The 19315-nt window shown below is 51.3% G+C and overlaps 1 protein-coding gene across 1 annotated transcript in view; it reads right to left on the bottom strand.

The window, feature by feature from the left end:
- Positions 1–7636: 7636 nt before the first annotated feature.
- Positions 7637–19315, bottom strand: part of PLEKHD1 (pleckstrin homology and coiled-coil domain containing D1) — a 29709-nt gene continuing 18030 nt past the window's right edge. Inside the window, exons 7-13 of the mRNA XM_007184362.2 lie at positions 15893–15987; positions 13386–13479; positions 11702–11880; positions 11062–11194; positions 10517–10661; positions 10055–10204; positions 7637–9763 (exon numbers count right to left, since the gene is read on the bottom strand). Coding sequence (XP_007184424.1) covers positions 9594–9763; positions 10055–10204; positions 10517–10661; positions 11062–11194; positions 11702–11880; positions 13386–13479; positions 15893–15987 — 966 coding nt within the window. The 3' untranslated portion in view covers positions 7637–9593. The remainder of the gene's footprint in view (positions 9764–10054; positions 10205–10516; positions 10662–11061; positions 11195–11701; positions 11881–13385; positions 13480–15892; positions 15988–19315) is intronic.

Here is a 19315-nt window from a genome sequence, read left to right as displayed (position 1 = left end):
AGAAAAACATCTGCCCCAAAATAGCTCAAGTAGAGATCCATGGTTTAGGATAAGCACCACAGCCTCCATTAACCCCATCAGCTTATAGCTGGTTACCCATGGGGCTAATATTCTGAGTCATGAACACCTTCCTATTTGATAATGGGTCTGATATTCAGGACCAGCATCCCCAGACAGAATGTGGTAGGATAAGCAGGTTGGTGTTTTGTTTTGTCTCCTTTTGGGAGGCTCTGAGCTGCTGGGACTCTCCCCGACCTCCACAGTGTCGCTCACAGTGAGGGGTACCGACCACTGGCTGCTCATCAGCGTCCACATTCACCTTTTCCCCGGTGCTCAGCCAGGCTACGTTTCCCAGACTCCCCTGCAGGGGAATGTAGCCGTGTGATAGTTTCAGCCAATTAAATGAGGACAGAGGTGCTCTGAGCCACTTCCAGGTCCAATGAAAAGGCGTTAGGGATGGCTGGAGACTATGACACCAGGGCAACTTTGGAAGCCTCGGGTTGATAGCGAAAAATTGGCCGCTATGCAGTTTCCTGAATGACATATACAGGACTCTCCACAGTCAACCTGCACAAACAACCAGGCTTTGTCTCTTGTTCCCTGTCACCTCCCCAGCACCAGAGCAGGGCTTGGCACATAGTACAGATCATCCAACATAAGACATCATTAAATATAGGGCACACCATTATTTTATGTACCACTAAGAAATAAAGGGTGGGGACTTCCCTGGTGGTGCAGTGGGTAAGAATCCACCTGCTAATGCAGGGGACACGAATTTGATCCCTGGTCCGGGAAGATCCCACGTGCTGCGGAGCAACTAAGCCCGTGCGCCACAACTACTGAGCCCACGTGCCTAGAGCCCGTGCTCCACAATGAGAGAAGCCACCACAATGAGAAGCCCGCACACCGCAACAAAGAGTAGCCCCTGCTCGTTGCTGCAACTAGAGAACGCCCGCACGCAGCAACGAAGACCCAACGCAGCCAAAAATAAATAAATAAATAAATAAAAGGTGTTGTCAAACTATGACACTATACTTGCACTTGGAATTTTTTAAATTAAATTTATTTATTTGGTTGCACGTGGTCTTAGTTGTGGCATGCAAACTCTTATTTGCGTCATGCATGTGGGATCTAGTTCCCTGACGTGGGATCTAGTTCCCTGACCAGGGATCGAACCTGGGCCCCCTGCATCAGGAGTGTGGAGTCTTAACACTGTGCCACCAGGGAAGTCCCCCCACAATTTTTATTTTACACTTATTGAAAGAGCTTTTTTAGATTTGGTTAGTCATAGGTTTTCATCACATATCACTCTTGTGCATAATAAAATGGGAAATAGAAGTGAAATAAGTGAGCTAAGGCATTTCTAGAACTTCTCATCCCGAATCTGACTCCTCTCCCTTTGACTAATAGTGACGATGACCACATTTTTCTCACACAATGCCATTTTCTGAGGCATCAAGAGTGTCAGTGATGCAGCATTTCTCAAAAGAATCTGTAAAAGAACTAAGTGTCATAGGTGCTGGGCTCTTAAGCCGGTTTTACAGTTGTGTGGATGAGCTCTATCTCAAGCACTGCCAAACAAGTCTGATTCACCACCTCTCCGGCAACCATCTGATTCTTATCTGTTAAGTGCACCTCCATGAGTATCTCGGGATTTTTTTTTTACCAAACTGTTGATGCGCATTCAGCACATTTTGATGCTGGGACTTCTGATGCCCGCAAAGGCAATGACAACCTCATCAAGACTGCTGTACGGCCAGCAGCAATCAAAAGCTGCCATCGATTTAAGATACATCCCAATTTCAGAGATTTTGAGTTGGGGTGCGTGTGTCATAGAATTTTAAAGAATATGATTGTAGACTCCAATAAATACTTGTTGAATGAATGAGTAGATGAATTCTAGTTCCCAGTCTGACTGAAAAATGTCTTGACTTTCTTAGGAAAAGGGCTTCAGACTTTGGGATCACACAGCAAGTCTGATAAAGCTAAGGTGATTATGCTCTTTTCTTGCAAATAACAGAAAACCCAAGCAAAATGACCTAAACGATAAGGAAAGATACATCAGCTCACATAACGAGGAGTCCTGAAATAGGCAGATCTAGTGTCAGTTAACTCAGTGACAACTCAGTAGGGACCAAGACTCCTTGCCATCTTTCTGCTCAGTTACCCTAGGCACGGGTAACTGGCTTGGGCCTCAGGTCAGCTACCCCCATGGTCACAAGTTGGCTGCCTTAGTTCTAGGTGTCATATCCAGACATGAAATGTCCAGTGGAGGAAAAGGGACTGTATCTTCACTATGACTCTCTTTGAAAGTGAGAAAACCTGTCCCCCAGCAGAATTCTCATCTCATTGGCCAGCCTGGCCCACACCTAAAGCAGTCTCCAGCAGAGAAGTGTGGTCACCAGAATTCAAGAAGGGTGTTTTTAAAAAATTTTTATTTTATAATGGAGTATAGTTGATTAACAATGTCGTGTTAGCAAAGTGATTCAGTTATACATATACAAGTATCTATTCCTTTTTCAAATTCTTTTCCCATTTAGGTTATTACAGAATATTGAGCAGAGTTCCCTGTGCTACGCAGTAGGTCCTTGTTGGCTACCTATTTTTTTTTTTAATAAATTTATTTATTTATTTTTGGCTGCTTTGGGTCTTTGTTGCTGCACGCCGGCTTTCTCTAGCTGCGGTGAGCAGGGGCTACTCTTCATTGTGGTGCGCGGGCTTCTCATTGCGGTGGCTTCTCTTGTTGTGGAGCACGGACTTTAGGCACGTGGGCTTCAGTAGTTGTGGCTCGCAGGCTTAGTTGCTCCACGGCATATGGGATCTTCCTGGACCAGGGCTTGAACCCGTGTCCCCTGCATTGGCAGGCGGATTCTTAACCACCGCACCACCAGGGAAGTCCCGGATATCTATTTTGAATATAGCAATGTGTACATGTCAATCCCAAACTCTAAATCTATCCCTCTCCCACAAGAAGGATTTTGAGAACATCTAATTTCACATCCTCATTTAATCAAGGGGAGGTCAGATGGCTTGCCCCTCTCTCAGGATTAATCATTGGCTTTACAGGAACACACGGGCCTCTAGATTCCCAGCCCAGGGCCTTCCCATTGGCTGCTTACTCCCACCCTGAGAGGATTCTTCTGTTCCGGAGGACACTGGGCTGGGGAGGGGGAAGGGCAAAGGAAGGTGAAGGTCAGGAGACTGCCAGCCTGGAAGTGGTTGGAGACAGCAAGAAAAGGCCTCGCAGGCTTCCCTGGTGGCGCAGTGGTTAAGAATCCGCCTGCCAATGCAGGGGACACACGGCTTCGAGCCCTGGTCTGGGAAGATCCCACATGCCACGGAGCAACTGGGCCCGTGAGCCACAACTACTGAGCCTGCGCGTCTGGAGCCTGCGCGTCTGGAGCCTGTGCTCCGCAACGGGAGAGGCCGCAACAGTGAGAGGCCCACGCACCACGATGAAGAGTGGCCCCCGCTCTCCGCAAGCGGAAAAAGCCCTCGCACAGAAACGAAGACCCAACACAGCCGTAAATAAATAAATTAATTAATTAAAAAAAAAAAAAAGAAAAGGCCTCGCTGCTTTGCAAAGCACTTAGGATGAGAAGCTCTGACCCTCAGGACCTCCTATACTGGACTAGCCAGGCTTTCAGAAAGGAAGATTTCTAGGGAGACTGTCAGTTACTAAGCCCCTGAATCAATCCCTTAAGAACCCTTGATAGAAAATATCTGTGTGGAGACTCGGGGCCTAGAGCATAGAGGAGCTCAGTATATTTGTTGAAGGAAGGAAGGGAGGGAGGAAGCTCACTGAAAATAATTTACATGTAACAATTTACATCTTTACACATAATATTTTACATACTAATATTCCACATTAATATTTACATATGCTAGAAAGAACACTGGCCATGAACTCAAATACCTGAAACTCCACTTAGAAGCTGTGTGACCTTGGGGTTCATTTTTCTGTAAATCAAGGAGAGGGATGTTGTGAGGACAAAAAAGAGAAATCAGTGTGAAAGTGTATCGTTCACAATAGACTGAGTACATGTTGGCTGTAGCAGAGACTTTTGTTTCATATCTTAAAGGGGAGAACAGCTGGGAGACTCACACCAATAATGCGGAACCTCGGCCTTCTCACAAAGCCCTCCCTTTTCTTTGAGAGCCTCAGTTCACTTTCCCACTGGAATTTGCTGGCCCAGCTCAGAGCATGCTGCCATCTGCTGGAGAGAAGGAGGAGGTGAACACCAAAGCATCCCTTAACACAAAGCCACCGCAAGGAGCAACCTGGAAAAAGGGAAGCATAGGGACCCAACTTCCGCTCAGCTGTGACTCTCTTACCCTTTAAGAAGGGCAGGGCCCTCACCCCTAGACAGCAGTTTATAAGAAAAATAAGATGTCTACCTATTTTTCTTTTTAAAAGTAAGTGATAGGATATTATTCAGCCTTAAAAGGGAAGAAAATTCCTACACATGCTACAACATGGATGAACCTTGAGGACATTATGCTAAGTGAAATAAGCCATCACAAAAAAAGACAAATATTGTACGATTTGACTTACACAAGGTAACTAAAGTCATCACATTCATAGAGACAGGAAGTAGAATGGTGGTTGCCAGAGGCTGGGGGGGAGGGGAAATGGAGAGTTGTTTAGCGGGTGTAGAGGACTTCCCTGGCAGTCCGGTGATTAAGACTCCAGGCTTCCACTGCGGGGGGCACAGGTTCGATCCCTGGTCAGGGAACTAAGATCCCACATACTGCATGGCACAGCCAAAAAAAAAGGGGTGTAGAGCTTCAGTTTTGCAAGATGGAGAGTTCTGGAGATTCGTTGTACAACAATGTGAATATACTTAACACTATTGAACTATACACTTAAAATGGTTAGAATGGTAACTTTTATATATATATACATGTTTTTTAATTAACTTATTTATTTTTGGCTGCATGTGTCTTCGTTGCTGCGTGCAGGCTTCTCATCGCAGTGGCTTCTCTTGTTGTGGAGCACAGGCTCCAGAGCACAGGTTCAGTAGTTGTGATGCACGGGCTTAGTTGCTCCGCGGCATATGGGATCTTCCCAGACCAGGGATCGAACCCGTGTTCCCTGCACTGGGAGGTGGATTCTTAACCACTGCCCCACTAGGGAAGTCCCCCAAATGGAAACTTTTATGTTATGTATATTTTACCACAATAAAAAAAAAAAAACAACAGTAAGTGATAGGGATAAAAAGCACATAGTAGGTGCTTGACTTCATGCAATAGAATCATAATAAATATTTGTTGAAGGAAGATGGGAAGAAGTGATGCTGACAGGTGATCTAGACACCAGGGTGAACATGAGAACGGACATCTTCCCTTTCCCAGGACAGCCTTCCAAGTGACCTTCTCCTTGGGGTGATAAATCAGTTATCCTTCCTGTTCTCATCTCAACCCTAAACTTTCCTCTTCTCATCCCTTCTGATAACAGCATGGCTCCAAGTTCAACCTAAGTTGGAACGTCACCCCTGAGAACTGTATCTTCCTGGTCAGTGCTGTCGGTGGCAGCCATGTCTTTGTTGATTCCATGGCTGCAAGTTCTCAGATCATAGAACTTCAAAACTGCAAGGGCTCTGAGCAGCCTCGTGAGATTTAAGAGATTTATGTCCTATCTAATAAAAATATATAAGTATAAAAAACATTTAAAACAGTGGCTTATCAAAAGCTCCAGAACAGGAAGCAGTGAGACAGCACTAACGACCCCCACCCCCTGGGTAGCAGCAGGCAGAATGTGGGACAAGTTCCTCCCCTCAGCGCCCTGTGATGGGGCCACTGCCCTGCACGAGAAAAGGCTCTCCTGTGGTCAGTGTCACTCCAAGGCCCATCGGTCCTAGTTTTTGCCAGGATAACAGGGCAGGTTGAGTCTGTTCATAGCAGGACTCTTGGACCAGAGGTAGGTGTCAGATCCTCCAGGGCAAGCAAGGCAGAGAACCTGAGCCCCAAACTCACTGAGCTGGCTCTGCAACTGCCCGGACAGCTCCTGGAGCCCCTGTGGCCGATCACTGGCCTTTTAGCAGCCCTGACTCACAACAACTTCGCTGCCTGATTGCCAAGGGTCACACAGAGGGAAAGCCAAAGGACACACAGAATGCTGGACTGCATTGAAACATTTGGTGGCAGTTGCAGGTAGAATTCATCACAAGGGGATGGAGTTTATTAAGACCCTCCCGCCCCCAGGATTTCTGGGCTTGGAGTGCTTCCTGAACTTCCCCTGAACAACTTTAACCCAGCAGGATGGAGAGGGAAGCTCATTTCTGGGCCACAGGAGCTGGTAGCAATGAGTGGAAGCCCAAGGGAAGAGAAGGGGAGATGGGATGTGCAAAGAGTCAGGAGGACCAAACCTGGGGCGCTGCACCGCACCCGTCCACACCCACATGGATGTTTGAACAACCAGTTTCTCCCAGTTGCTTTGGATGTCTGAGACCACTCTGGACCTCTATTTCTAAGCGGCAAGAACAAAAGGATACCACTGTACCCTCTCCCAAAGCCTTGCAAAGGACACCCCTTCACCTCTGCTCCCAGGTGTGGGATGAGATAAGAGAAGTCAGCATCTTTCCCCCCAAGAGTCAAAGCCATAGGGTTTCTGATCTTGGAGAGCCCTTGCTGCATCCTGGGGGTCTGAGTGGCTTCATCCTGGCTTAACGCAGAAGCACAAGGGTCCCCAGGGACTGCTGGCCTTTATCCGAGGGCTCCTTTGTTTGGTGGGTTTAATAACTACCTTCCAATTAGACCAAATCTGACCCACCCTGGGCTCGAGCAAGTTTCAGTTTCACCTTCATCATTCACTGTGGGCTCCAAATCTCACGTGGATGGTACCCAAGCACCCACAGGCTGCCCAGGTCATGCTGGGCTGGGTGAGATAGGATAGATGGGGGCAAGAATTACATCCCTCCAGGGACAAATACAGGCAGTGGATCCTTCCCAGGGGCTGGGAGCTGGGGAGTAGATCAGAACACAAGTGTTTTACACTTTACAGATCTCTTGCCTCACCCATTAACATTTCACTGGGGAAAAGCACTAAAGCTAAGATGACCATGGAAATACCATCCAAACTGGGACCCCTGTGATAGCAAAAGGGGGAGTCATTAATAATTATGCTGGGAAACAACATATAAAGGGTTACGATATAGATCATCCATTCCCCAGTGAAGGAACAGATCCAATAGGAGGAGAACCCAGTCATCCCCATTTCTCTCCCTCCCTTACATGATTACAAAACAAAAGCAAAAACCTCTCCTCCTCAGAGCAGGTAAAACTGTCAGTTTCCAATAGGGACACCAAAACTAGCAAGCCATCAAACTAGGTACCCTTTGCCTGCCTGAGGCTATTTCCATGGGCGCAGTCAGCTCTGTCCCTTTGGTCCGCGCTCAGATCAGAAGAAAATCTGGCTGGTAGTCCTTGTTACAAGGGGACAGCCAGGACCTCAGGGCGGGAACACAGATTTTTCAATTATTGAGAAGCCACTCCCTGGAGGTGCAGCAATGGGGAGTACTTCCTCATAGGGAGGGAAACGTGTGTGCAAATGAGCATAAGTAGGCAATTCCATAATTCCACATTCAGCCTGCAGGGGGCAACATCTCTCTAGCAATGACCACAGTGCAAGCGACACTGCAGGAAACACTTTTAATCGGCCAAGGAATAGGGTTTTGTTTTTGTAAAAAATCAGATCCATATATTTCCAGTAAGTAATTTTCACCCCTACATATTTTCATATAGAGATGTTACTCTTTTTCTATTTACAGTGCTAGGTACAGAGTAAGTTTTTAACAAATAAATACTTATGGATTGATCAGTTGGTTGAAGATAACACAGACTTGCCTGAGGCGTGGAAAGTACAGGGTGAACTAGGAGGAAAGAAATTAGAGATTGGTGAATGTGCATGAGAAAGCACTTTCCTCTCTGGTTAATAGCTTGCCCAGGCGGGGAAGTGCGCTTGAAAATTTCAGAAAGATCTCTCTCCAAGAACAAACCATTATTAATTTAATTCTTTAAAAACAGAAAATAAAATAGTAATCTTGGTTTCTAAAGCTTCCTCATTTTAAAGTCCATCCTACATACATGTTAGATCAATGAGTTCCAGGTTTATGCAGGTTTCTACACGTTTAAAGCTCTTACATTTAGACTCATGCCTTTCAGATGCATTGATTCTGAAGCACCTCCACCCCTATTCCCACCTAGGCTCGTAAGAGACTGGCTGAGGCCATCCAAGTCCGCCCACCGCTGAGAAGGGACTGATGAGGCTCATTTCACCAGGCAGTCCTGACCGCAGAGCAGGGCAGCCTGCCTGGCCTTGGCTGGCCCAGCCGTAGACACGCCCATGTTTTGAGTCAGTAACATTCCTTTTCCCACAGAACAGGCTGCAGGCCCCTGCCCTGCAGCCATCTGTCCAGCTCTCAGACTGGGCTCCATTGTCCAAGCAGCAGAGGATCAGCACCTTTAATACTACCCGTGCGCCTGAGCACCCTGACCCCAGGGAGACCCCTTTTCTGGAGAGACCAACAGACTCAGGCAGTTTCGGAGGGAAGGCCTGGAGGGAGAGGAGCCAGCCAGACAGTCTGTCCATGGGTGAGGGACACGCAGTCCTTAGCACCCTGGAGGGCAGTGTCTCCCACAAAAGCTGCGGACAGATGTTTCAGCTTCGCCTCTGATGACCCTGGGCCAACCAGTGGCCCCCCATCTTCCAGGGCTCGTGGTCACATTGTTTCACTGGGTAAAGCCTCTGCAGGAGAGGAGGCAGCAAGGTGACCGAAGGAGGGGCAGCTGGGAGGGAGACCTCTGGGGTCCCGCAGCCCAGCAGGGCCAGGCAGCCAGAGGGAGGCGCCTCCCTGCCCGGCCAGGAGTCGATAATGCAGCAGCCCGGCTGCCTTCTTCCACGCCCTGACTTGCTGCCTGTCTTCTGGCAGAGACCTCAGTTTCGCTGCTGGCCACAGCTCCCTCCCGCCCAGGGCCCTCGGTACACGCACAGGAGGAGGAATGTCGGGGTCCCCGGAGGGCGCGGAGGCTGCCAGTGGGGGAGTCCCCCTGAGGAGGGCAGTGAGCGGGTGGTCCCACAGCCAGGGCCCGGCCCCAGGAACGGTGTGTCTGGCCAGGGTGGTAGGCCACGGGCCCAGAAGCGGCTGTGCCAGGTCCCTTTCTTCCCTGCCCCGCGGTGTGGTCAAAGAGCGGCCTTGATCAAGGGACGCCTGTGGATCTCAGAAGCAAAGAGGGTTGGGAAGCCCTGGGAAGCAAGTGTCAAGGAGGGGAGGGCGGCAGAGTCACAGAGAAGTACAGCGGGCACGACAGAAGGTGGTGGGCCCCGCCCACCCCACTCCCCGGCCAGAAAAGTCTCTCTGTACCGCCAGGCCCCATCTTTGCTTTACCATGACAACCAGGAGGCACCCAGCTTGGGCCTGACCTGACCCAAGGGTAGGGTCTGGGGTGAGGGTGAGGGAGGTGGCGCCTTTGAGGGTGAGGCTGGCCCCCACGTGGAGCGCTGGCAGAGAGGAGCCGCATAGAGTCAGGCGTCCCCCTCCCACTCCCTCCTGCCCCCAGTGAGGAAGGACCTGGGGGGCGGGGAGGAGCGCCCATCACTTTCCCCCCGGGGGAAGCGCAGAGGGGGCTCCAGGCTGGGTCGCCATGATGTGGTAGATGGATTCGCGGAAGCGCTGGTCCCGGCTGAGCCGCTGGGCCACCTCCTTCAGCTCCTCCATGCTGTTGGCTTCCAGCTGGGAGGTCATGAAGGACTGGGACGGCTTCACTGGGGATACGGTGGCCCCACGGGCCGGCCGTGAACAGCCCTCCCTCCACTGGGGCACAACCCTGTCCCCCACCCCAGCCCCCCTCCCTCGCACCCCATCCTCCAGCCCCTCCCGGTCCATGGGCTCCCATGACCCTGGGAGAAGCCCAAGGCTGGGGGAGCCGGGCTCGGGCCACACTCAGGGCTGGGCCAGCCCCTCTCCCTCCCCGCCCTGCCCTCTTCCTGCCTTGTCACCGACAGCCCGTGAGTGACCGTCCCACCCCCCCAGGGCCTGGGGACAGCCACACCCACCGTCATTCCAGGAGGTGCTGGACCGGCGCCGGTGGAAGCGGCAGCTCTTGATGCGGCGAGTGGCCGCCTTGTGGATGTACACGGAGTTCTTCATGATGACCGGCATCTTGGCCTCCAGCTCCGCATTCCGGATGCACTCTTCAAAGAACCCTGCGGCCGCAGTTCCACTGCACCCTCCCCTCCTGCCCGCCCCTCCCCTCCCCAGGATCCTGGTGGGGTTGAGAGGGAAATACGCTGACCCCCATCCCTTTGGAGACCTGAGTCACCTGCCAAAGGGGGCAGAACTTCAGGCTTTCCCCCCAACCCCGGATCCAAGAGCCAAAGGCAGCCGCGCCCAGGATATGCCCATCAACACCTATGGGTCACGCCCCAAGTGGCGCTCCGACCCCAGGCCGGGCTCTGCAGGGCCTGGGCGCCTGGGCAGAGCTCGAGGGCTGGGCCGGCAGCGGGGGCAGGGCTTACTCTTCAGGTGGCTCACGTCAGCCCGCATCCTCTCCTCCTTCTCCTTGTTCCGCACCTTGGAGTTGAGCCCTTGTTCCAGGCTCCGCAAGGCCCCCTCTGCCTCCCGCAGACGCCTCTCCAGGTCCACGCGGACCTTCACCTCAGCCTGAGGGGAGAGGCGAGGAGAGGGAAATGGGTTCTGGCGGGGCAGCTACCATCCCTTGGAAGCCTCCCCTGATCACCCCTGGCTCAGTGGGCTTTCTCGCCTCCAGACTTGGGTGGAAGTTACCGCATCCTGCTTCTTGTCTTATGCCCTCCACCCGACGGCCGGGACTCAGCCCCTGCACGGGACAGGTGTCTCCAATGATGCCCCGCCGCAGGTCAGGCTCAGGGCTTCCCCTCGTGGTGGTTGCACTGCCTGCACCTGGCTGGTCAGGTTGGCAGGGCTCATTCAGGAAGTTGCCCGGTGAGGGCAGGGATGCGAGGGAAGTGTCTCCAGGTGAGGGAAGTAAGCCTGCAGGTGAGGGGAGGGCCCTGAGCACCACACGCTCCCAGTGGCCCAGCACCTTGAGCTCGCGCTCGGCCTGCTGCTTCTCCGCTGTCAGCTCCTGCAGCGAGTTCTGCAGCGCCTGGGACTGGCTGGAATAGAACTCCCGCTCCTCCTCCAGGGCCCGCGAGCGCTCCTCGTTCTCCTTCATCCTGCCCCGGGGAGAGGTGCTCACTCAGGGCCCACTCACCAGCGGGGCTTCCAGTGGGAAGGCGGCCCCTCGTAGGGACCTGAGACCCTGCTTCATGAGCCCCAGAACTGGCTGGGTCCTGTCTCCCAGGTGGTGATGGGGGTAATGTGGTCAGGTAGGGGAGTCCTGGGTCCACATCTCGCTAGTTCTGTGAGCTCGGGGAGGTCCTCCAACCCCTCCAAGGCTCAGTTTCCTCAACTGTAAAAATGGGCTGAGAGGACCTGCCCAGCCTGTCACAAAGCTCTGTTAGACAGGCCTAATGACTGTGTGTATGGGTCACACCATTGCAAGAGACAATTAACAAGTCAGCTTAGGATAGTGAAGGATTGCTTCCCATTTGCCTGGTGGGGAAACTGAGTCCTAGCCAAAAGGAAGTGAGTGACCCATTTGATCGAGGCCAACTAGAACCCAAGAGCCCAGGTGTCCAGTTCATGGAGAGTTACCCCTATGGACTCAGAAGCTCCCTCACCGCTTCTCCGCCAGGAGCTTCTCCTCTAAGAGCTGCTGCATCTTCTCCTCTATCTGCCTCAGGTTGCTATGGAGACCCCCACTGGGAGGGGGCTGCTCGCTCTGATTGGCCAGTGTCTGCAGCTGGTTCTCATTCTCCTCCAGCATTTCCAGGGTTTTCTTCTTCTCTATGGAGAGTTCCTGGCATGGAGGGAGGGAAAGAAGAGAAAGAGCCTAAGTCAGGTTCTCCGCCATGGCTGCCCTCACCTGGATTTCAATTCCGGGAGGTGAGGCCCTCCTCACTCAGTCCTCTGAGGGACACCTGAAATGTCTTCATTCTTCCCTGAGGTAAAAGGCCAGCGAGGATCTCCTTCCTCCCACTGAGGCAAGGCTACTCCTCCACTGAGGAAGTCAGGGAGGAGCCCAGCTCGTGGCAGTGGACGTGGACAGGGCACCTACTACAATGGGGACCCAAGGCTCAAGGGCATCATGAGCTTCTGGGGTCCTTGTTCCTCCAGGAACAAGTGAGGGAGTGTGCTGGGCTTCTGTGAAAAACACCCGACAGAAACCAGCCCAAGAGCAGACATAGACATTCTCCCCACTTATCAGACTGGGATCCTGCACTACTCAGAAATTCTGGAGTTGAAACTACCCATGAGAATGACCTCCTGTGGTAAGACACGGAAAGATAAACAAATAAAGGCACCACAAAGCCGCAATCAGTCAAGGGCAGAATAGAAACCTTGCAATCTGCAAGGCAGTTCATGAATCCGGTAACCATCACGGATCTCCCTCGACATGCCAGGCTCACTTGAGGTGCTGGGCTTGGAGAGAACTTAAGATGCAATCTAGCGAAGCTCACTGTTTGGAAAACACAACCTCATGTGTCAAGTGCATTAACAGATGTACAAAGTGCCGTGGGGACCCAGAGCTCAGAGCAAATCCCTCCTTAGAGGAGTCGGGGAAGCTTGACTACGGTGATGTTTGAGCTGAGCCTTAGAAGGATGAAAGTGTTCTCTAGGCAGAGAAGAGGTGAGAGCACATTCTGGGTAGAAGGAGCAGTTCAGGCAAAGGTGTGGAGGATGGAGGTCACGGCTTCCTCGGGGCACATGTGCTCAGTGGTTTGAAGCAGATGTGGGGATGTCATTGTGCTGGGTGTGGAGGGGCAGCAGAGGGAGAGGGGACAGGAGGGTAGCAGAGGCTGGGGCCAGAGTGTGCACCTGGACGCCATGCTAAAGAGTTGGCACTTTGTCCTTGACACATGCCACCTCCTCCTCCTCCCTCGCTGTTTCTGTGGTATCAAATGGAGGTGATCTGGCAGTGGATTTTCCCTCACGCTCAGTTTCACCGGGGAACAGCTAAGTGAATGAGCCACAAGAAGGAAGTGGTGGGTGGCCGTGCAGCCCACCCTAATCGATCCTCCATCGAGTATAAAAATATAAGCACTGAAGAAGGTGGATTTCCTAAGGCCACGGTCAGAGCCAGGGCAAACTTGAATTTGCCCTTCTGGGTCCTGCTTTGAGCCTCAAGTGTCAGCTGGAGTTCCCAATGGTCCACAGAGAAGAAACCCTTTAGATCAGCTCCCCTTCGTGCCCCGTTTCCCTTGCAGATAACTATCTGGGGCAACACTGTTGGAAAAAACTGTATCACGTGGCCCAACCAACCATGGCTCCCTCCAGACAGCCAGCCCACCAGTGGCCCCTCACCTCCAGCGTCTGCTGTAAGGACTCTGTGAAGTGCCTCAGCTCCTTTTTCTCTTGCTCCACACCCTTGAGGCATCTTGCAGTCAGTTCTAGCTCCCTGCAGGGACAGAGGGCTGGGTATGGCAGTGCCCACCCCTCCCAGGCCCCTTTGTGGCTTCTGCTTCACCTCCCTATACGGCTCAGAGGGTTCTTTTGAAGGCCAGCCCCTCACATGGCTGGGTGCTGCCAGCAGCTGTAGGAGCCCAGGGCTGAACGGAGGAGATCCCGGCCAAGTGGGGTTGAAGTCACTTGCTCCAGGTGTACATGAATCTGTCAAAATAAATCCAGGGCCACCCCAAGGGCAAAGAGGAGTACTGGAGAAACAAAGGCCTCACCCTGTCTTCCCTGGACAGCCCTTGCTACAATCTACTCACTCTGACATGGGACATGGCTGAGGCCCTTCTCTGGGGTGCAACTCCTTGCTGCTGTCTTAACAAGCCTGGGTCCCCTTGGGCCTTTACACTCGGCTTCCCTTCCTCCTGCTTGTGATGCCTTTTCCTTCTCCCACCCATTTTCCAGCTCCTACCACCCTTCAAGGCCCAGCTCAATCTAACCTCTGTTGAAGCCCACAAGGATCACACATATATCTTAATTCCTATAAAACAGGGGGTCCGTGCTATGCCCTTGAGCACTGTTTGTACATTATTGTAAACATTGTTGATGTTTCCTGGGTGTGAGTCTGGTTTTCCCAACCAGATCCTCAAGGGAGAGGGCTTATCTTCCATTCCAGGGTCTGGCACAATTCTGGAAGTGAGCAGGTGCTTGGCTATTAGTTGATGAGAGTCTCTGAGCTTCTCCCTCCCCAAAACACATGTCTAATGACTTTCTTTTATAAGGTTGTTTCAAGAACACTCTTTCTGGGCTATCACTGATAATCAGTAGGATGACGGTGCTGGTGATGATAATGATGGCGCTGATGATGGCGATGGTGACAACCAGCACCATCAACAGTAACCAGAGCAGTTGTCTCCAGATTCATGGATAGGCTACACAGAATGACCTGGAGGGACTTCCCTCGTGGCGCAGTGGTGAAGAACCCGCCTGTCAATGCAGGGGACACGGGTTTGATCCCCAGTCTGGGAAGACCCCACATGCCGTGGAGCACCTAAGCCCCTGTTCCTCAACAAGATAAGCCACCGCAATGAGAAGCCCGTGCACCGCAATGAAGAGAAGCCTCCGCTTGCCACAACTAGAGAAAGCCCACGAGCAGCAACGAATAACCAACGCAGGAAAAAAAAAAAAGGAAAAGAAAAAATGATGACCTGGAGAACTTTTTAAAGTACAGTAAGTCCCCTACACACAAACCTGCAAGTTGCAAACTTTCAAAGATGTGAACATGCATTCGCGTGTCCAATCACGTAAGTTAGTTTATGTGTCTGGTGTACATTGTCACGTGCGTGCATCCTCTGCAAATGGTTGTGCTTTTGTGTACTTTACTGTACAGTACTGTATAGAGTGCAGAGTACAGTATCTTTATCTCAAGCCCAGGAAAGAGCTACTACCCACACATCACTGGATCGTTTTTTCAAGAGGGTAGATAGAATTGAATCCAGCAAGGAACCAGAACCTGTGCCATCAACGTCAGGCATGAGTGAAACTGCAGCTTGTCCTCCGTCTCCTATTGCTGACGGTCCTTCAGCTCTACCATCTCCCACCTCCTCTCCCTCCTCCAGTCAGTAACTCTTCTTGCCTGTTCACTCGATGCCAGCCCCTGTATGCCAGCTGTTGTACTGTACTACTGTACTTTTCAAGGTACTATGCTGTAAGATAAAAAAAGTTTTCTTTATTTTTTGTTTGTTTTTTATGTATTATTTGTGTGAAAAGTATTATAAACCTATTACAGTACAGTACTATACAGCCGATTGGGTCAGTTGGGTACCTAGGCTAAATTTGTTGGACTTACAAACAAATTGGACTTAGGAACACGCTCTTGGAATGGAACTCGTTCATGTGTAGGGGACTTACTGTATAGATTTCTGGGTCCTACCTTCAGCAGATTCTAATCCTCTTAGATGATTATAATATGCAACTGGGTTTGCAAACCATACACAGACTAAAGATCCCAAGGGACAGACATCATTAGCCAGAATATGAAGAGACTGTGCAGGAAAGACAGGGAATGTTGGGGATTTTGGCCAATGGCACCTCCAGACCAGCCTGACCTGTCTGCCCCAGGTAAGGGAGGTTTGACCGAGGCAGGAGGGGGTCGTTGCTCGTGGGGATTCCTGATTGCACCTGCCCATGCCTCATGCTCCAGGGTGCAGAAGGGGCCCATTGGTGTGGGGTCTACAGCTTTTTCTGGGCACACCCCAAGGCCCGGAGCATTGGGAGGACAGATCCAAACCAAGTCATCAAGCAGTGACGATCTCCCGGGGGGAGGCCTCTCCAGCCTAACAGGAAACATGGGTCCTACGTGATCTAGCCTGGGTGCACCTTCCCCCCGCCCCCCCGCCCCCAGGCACCACCACCACCTCTTGATCTGCTCCTGCTCCATCTTCAGCTCCTGTACAACCTCCTCAAACTGCTGTTTCTCGGCCTCCAGCACCTGGTTCAGGCGCTCAAGCTCCTAAAGAGAATCAGAGAGGAAGAAAAGAGTCACAGGCAGCAAAGGGCTCCTGAGGTCAGGAAGCCCCACTCTAACCCAGGGGACCCTCTGGGGTTCAGCACAGTCTGCACCAGACTTGGAATTAAGCCCTGAGGAGCCCTGGTCCCATTCAGTGACACACAGTCTCAGCGAAACCGAGATCTGTGATGAACTGGGCTCACTTAAAACACACTTAGAATATATATACATACGTGTGTGTGTGTGTGTGTGTATAGAAATGAATCACTTTGCTGTACACCTGAAACTAACATAACATTGTAAATCAACCATACTACAATAAAAATTTCAAAAATAAATAAATAATAAAACAAAACAAAACAAGAACACACTTAGCATGCTGAGCTAGGGTTTAGAAATGATTCCAACATTATTTCCTGCGACAGGATGTGATGATAATTCTAGATGTCTGCTGCACTGGGCAACTCCAGTCACTCACACCCTAAGGCATGTTGGCTGGCCCCCAAGCCCTGGAGGGAAACGTGTGTGTGTATATTTCCATTAAAGATCCCTGGAGTGGCATCTGTTAGAAGTGGCAAAGGAAAGCTATTCCCAATCCCAGAGTCAGAGAGTAAAGCCTTTTTCCTCAAGGCATCTGGGAAACAATGAGCACAGGTGGCTGCAGCCTCCCCTGACTCACCCCCAAGGGAACAGGATAGCCAGAAAGCCCAGGGCAAGCTGGCCCAGGGAACCAGACCAGTCCCTTCAGGATTGCCGGCGAGCTCAAGTGTTTTCCCAGCAAGCAGGTGCCCCCTAGGAGTTCTGTTTTCCTGGGATTCGGTGGCAGGTTGGTATTGAGGGGTGCACTTCAAGCGAAGGGTGGTTAGAAGCATTTTGTGACAACTGTTTTGTTCTTCCACATTTTACGCTGTGGGAGGATATTATTTCTAGATCCACTTTCTCTCTCATCTTCTAGCTCCAAATTACGCCCTCATTCTTCACCCAGGGGCTTTGTTCTCAAGGATAATGGAAACCCCACCAGGGAGTGGGGCTGCCTGTAGGGCGAAGTTGCCCTTGGCTTTGAGGAGAATCAGAGAAGGAATAAAACCCGAAGGAAAGGGAAGAGTCCGATTAGTGACCCTGGGGTCACTAAAACTAATGTTTTCAAAGAATGTTCAATGACATGGAAAACTGCTGAAGGTACAGTGTTAATGAAGGTAAAATGAAAGGTATCATGAAAAAGGCCATAAAACTGAATATCTGATATGATCCTATTATGCTTAAGATATATATAAGAATATTATATACGAAAAAAGACCAAGGAAAAACACGAAAAGGTTGACAGTAGGGGCTTCCCTGGTGGCGCAGTGGTTAGGAATCCACCTGTCAATGCAGGGGACACGGGTTCGAGCCCTGGTCCAGGAAGCTTCCACGTGCTGCGGAGCAACTAAGCCCGTGCGCCACGACTACTGAGCCTGCACTCTAGAGCCCGCGAGCCACAACTACTGAGCCTGCGCTCTAGAGCCTGCGAGCCACAACTACAGAAGCCCGCGGGCCTAGAGCCCGTACTCCGCAACAAGGGAAGCCACCACAGTGAGAAGCCCGCGCACCGCAATGAAGAGCAGCCCCCGCTCGACGCAACTAGAGAAAGCCCGTGTGCAGCAACGAAGACCCAACACAGCCAAAACTAAATAAATAAAATAAATTTAAAAAAAAATGTTGACAGTAATTACCGATCAGTTGTGGGGTTAAGGATAAAATATGTTTTCTTCTTCATGTTTTCCAAGTTTTCTACAAAGAGCGTGATTTCTACCATTAGGGGTTAAAGTTCTATATTAAAGAGGAAAAAGAAAGAAAATCTCCTTCCTGGTTGCTCCCTTCCTTTCCACCTTCCATTTCATCTGGATGATTCTTAAATGAAGCTGATGTCCAGGTGGAGCCTAAGAATGCTGATTGGAGTGGAACACACAACCTGTAAAGCTGAAGCAGCCAGAACTTCCTGTTCATGCAGCCCAAGACGGCATGAGTGTTTGAGGCACCGCTGCCATGACTGAGGTCAGCTAAGACCCCCTGCAGCTGAAGACTTTCTCCACCACATCATGCTTGTGCTTCTGGCTCTTGCACCTGACTTAAGTTGCCAAAGTATGAGGTTGGAAAGAAGGCACTAGATGGCAAATTCCAGCTCCATGGAAGGAAGAGCTTCCAAATAGTGGAGCAATAATGCAAAGGATACCTCCGGAGGTAGTGAGCTGCCCATGCCAGAATCAGGATCAGCATCCATCAGGGAGGTCGGCAGAGAGCCTCACCTTGAAAGGGGCAGTCCTTTCCAGCTCCAAGAGTCTGAGTTCTGACTGGGAGCACCCCGCATGGCAGGGACCCTACCTGACTGGCCCTGGGCATTTCTGATTTCCCGTGTGCCTGCCCACATGCAAGGCTGAGCTCTCACAGTTCAACCAGAAAAGGGAAGGTAGGCAGGCTGCCCTCCTCCAGGGGATAAGAGTGACGATAAGGGAGCCAGGGACACCTGAGGGACCTGCACCCAAGGAACGGCATTGTCTTCTGACCCCAGGGCAGAAGAGCCCAGGATGGCTCCCTTTGAACTCTCAGCTCGTACCCCAAGAGTTCCCCGCCCTTTCTGCCAAGTGGGGGATGTCAGAGCTGCACCATCACACAGTACGTATCTGCACAGGCCTTACCGGTCCACAAAGCACTCCCTGCCTTCTATTTCACTGAGCCCCTCAGCAACCTGGGAGCTAGCCAGGCACAGCCATCGCTCTTACTGGAGCATCACAGAGCCGAATTTGTCCAAGGTCACACGGTCAGTGATAGACTGGTACCAGACCCTGAGTCTCCTTTTAAACCAGACTGCCTCTTAGAGACCAGAGAATCTTCAACTTCTCACTGGGCCATTGTACCAAATGCCTTTCTAAGTGGCCCAAGCAAGGTACTCCCAGACCATCTCTGTGACCTGGAGTGGAGATGGGAAAGGTGAAGGGGGCAGGTGGATCCATAATGTAGATGAACAAGTTAAGGAAGGAAAACCCTTGACAGAATGACTCAGTGAGCTCTATTCCCAATCTAGAGCACACAGCTGACACTGGAATGAGAACCTGAGCACATCCTCTCCCTCCTGCCAGCCCAGAGCAGCCTTCACCAAGGTGGACCCAAGCTGGACCCAAGTGAGTCTTGCTCACATTTTGTACCCAAAACCCAGGAAGTTCACAGCTGGCAGGTCTCCTTCCTTCAGCGTGCTATGGCTTTAAGCAATGTCTGTGAGCAGTGGGTCTCTGCTGGCCTCATTTCCTGGCTAAAGACCTAGATAGAGTGTCTAAATTTTCCTCGGGCTGACTGC

This window comes from Balaenoptera acutorostrata, chromosome 3 (genome assembly GCF_949987535.1).
Source record: "Balaenoptera acutorostrata chromosome 3, mBalAcu1.1, whole genome shotgun sequence".
Classification (NCBI taxonomy): domain Eukaryota; kingdom Metazoa; phylum Chordata; class Mammalia; order Artiodactyla; family Balaenopteridae; genus Balaenoptera; species Balaenoptera acutorostrata.
This window is presented reverse-complemented; position numbering and strand designations above follow the sequence as displayed.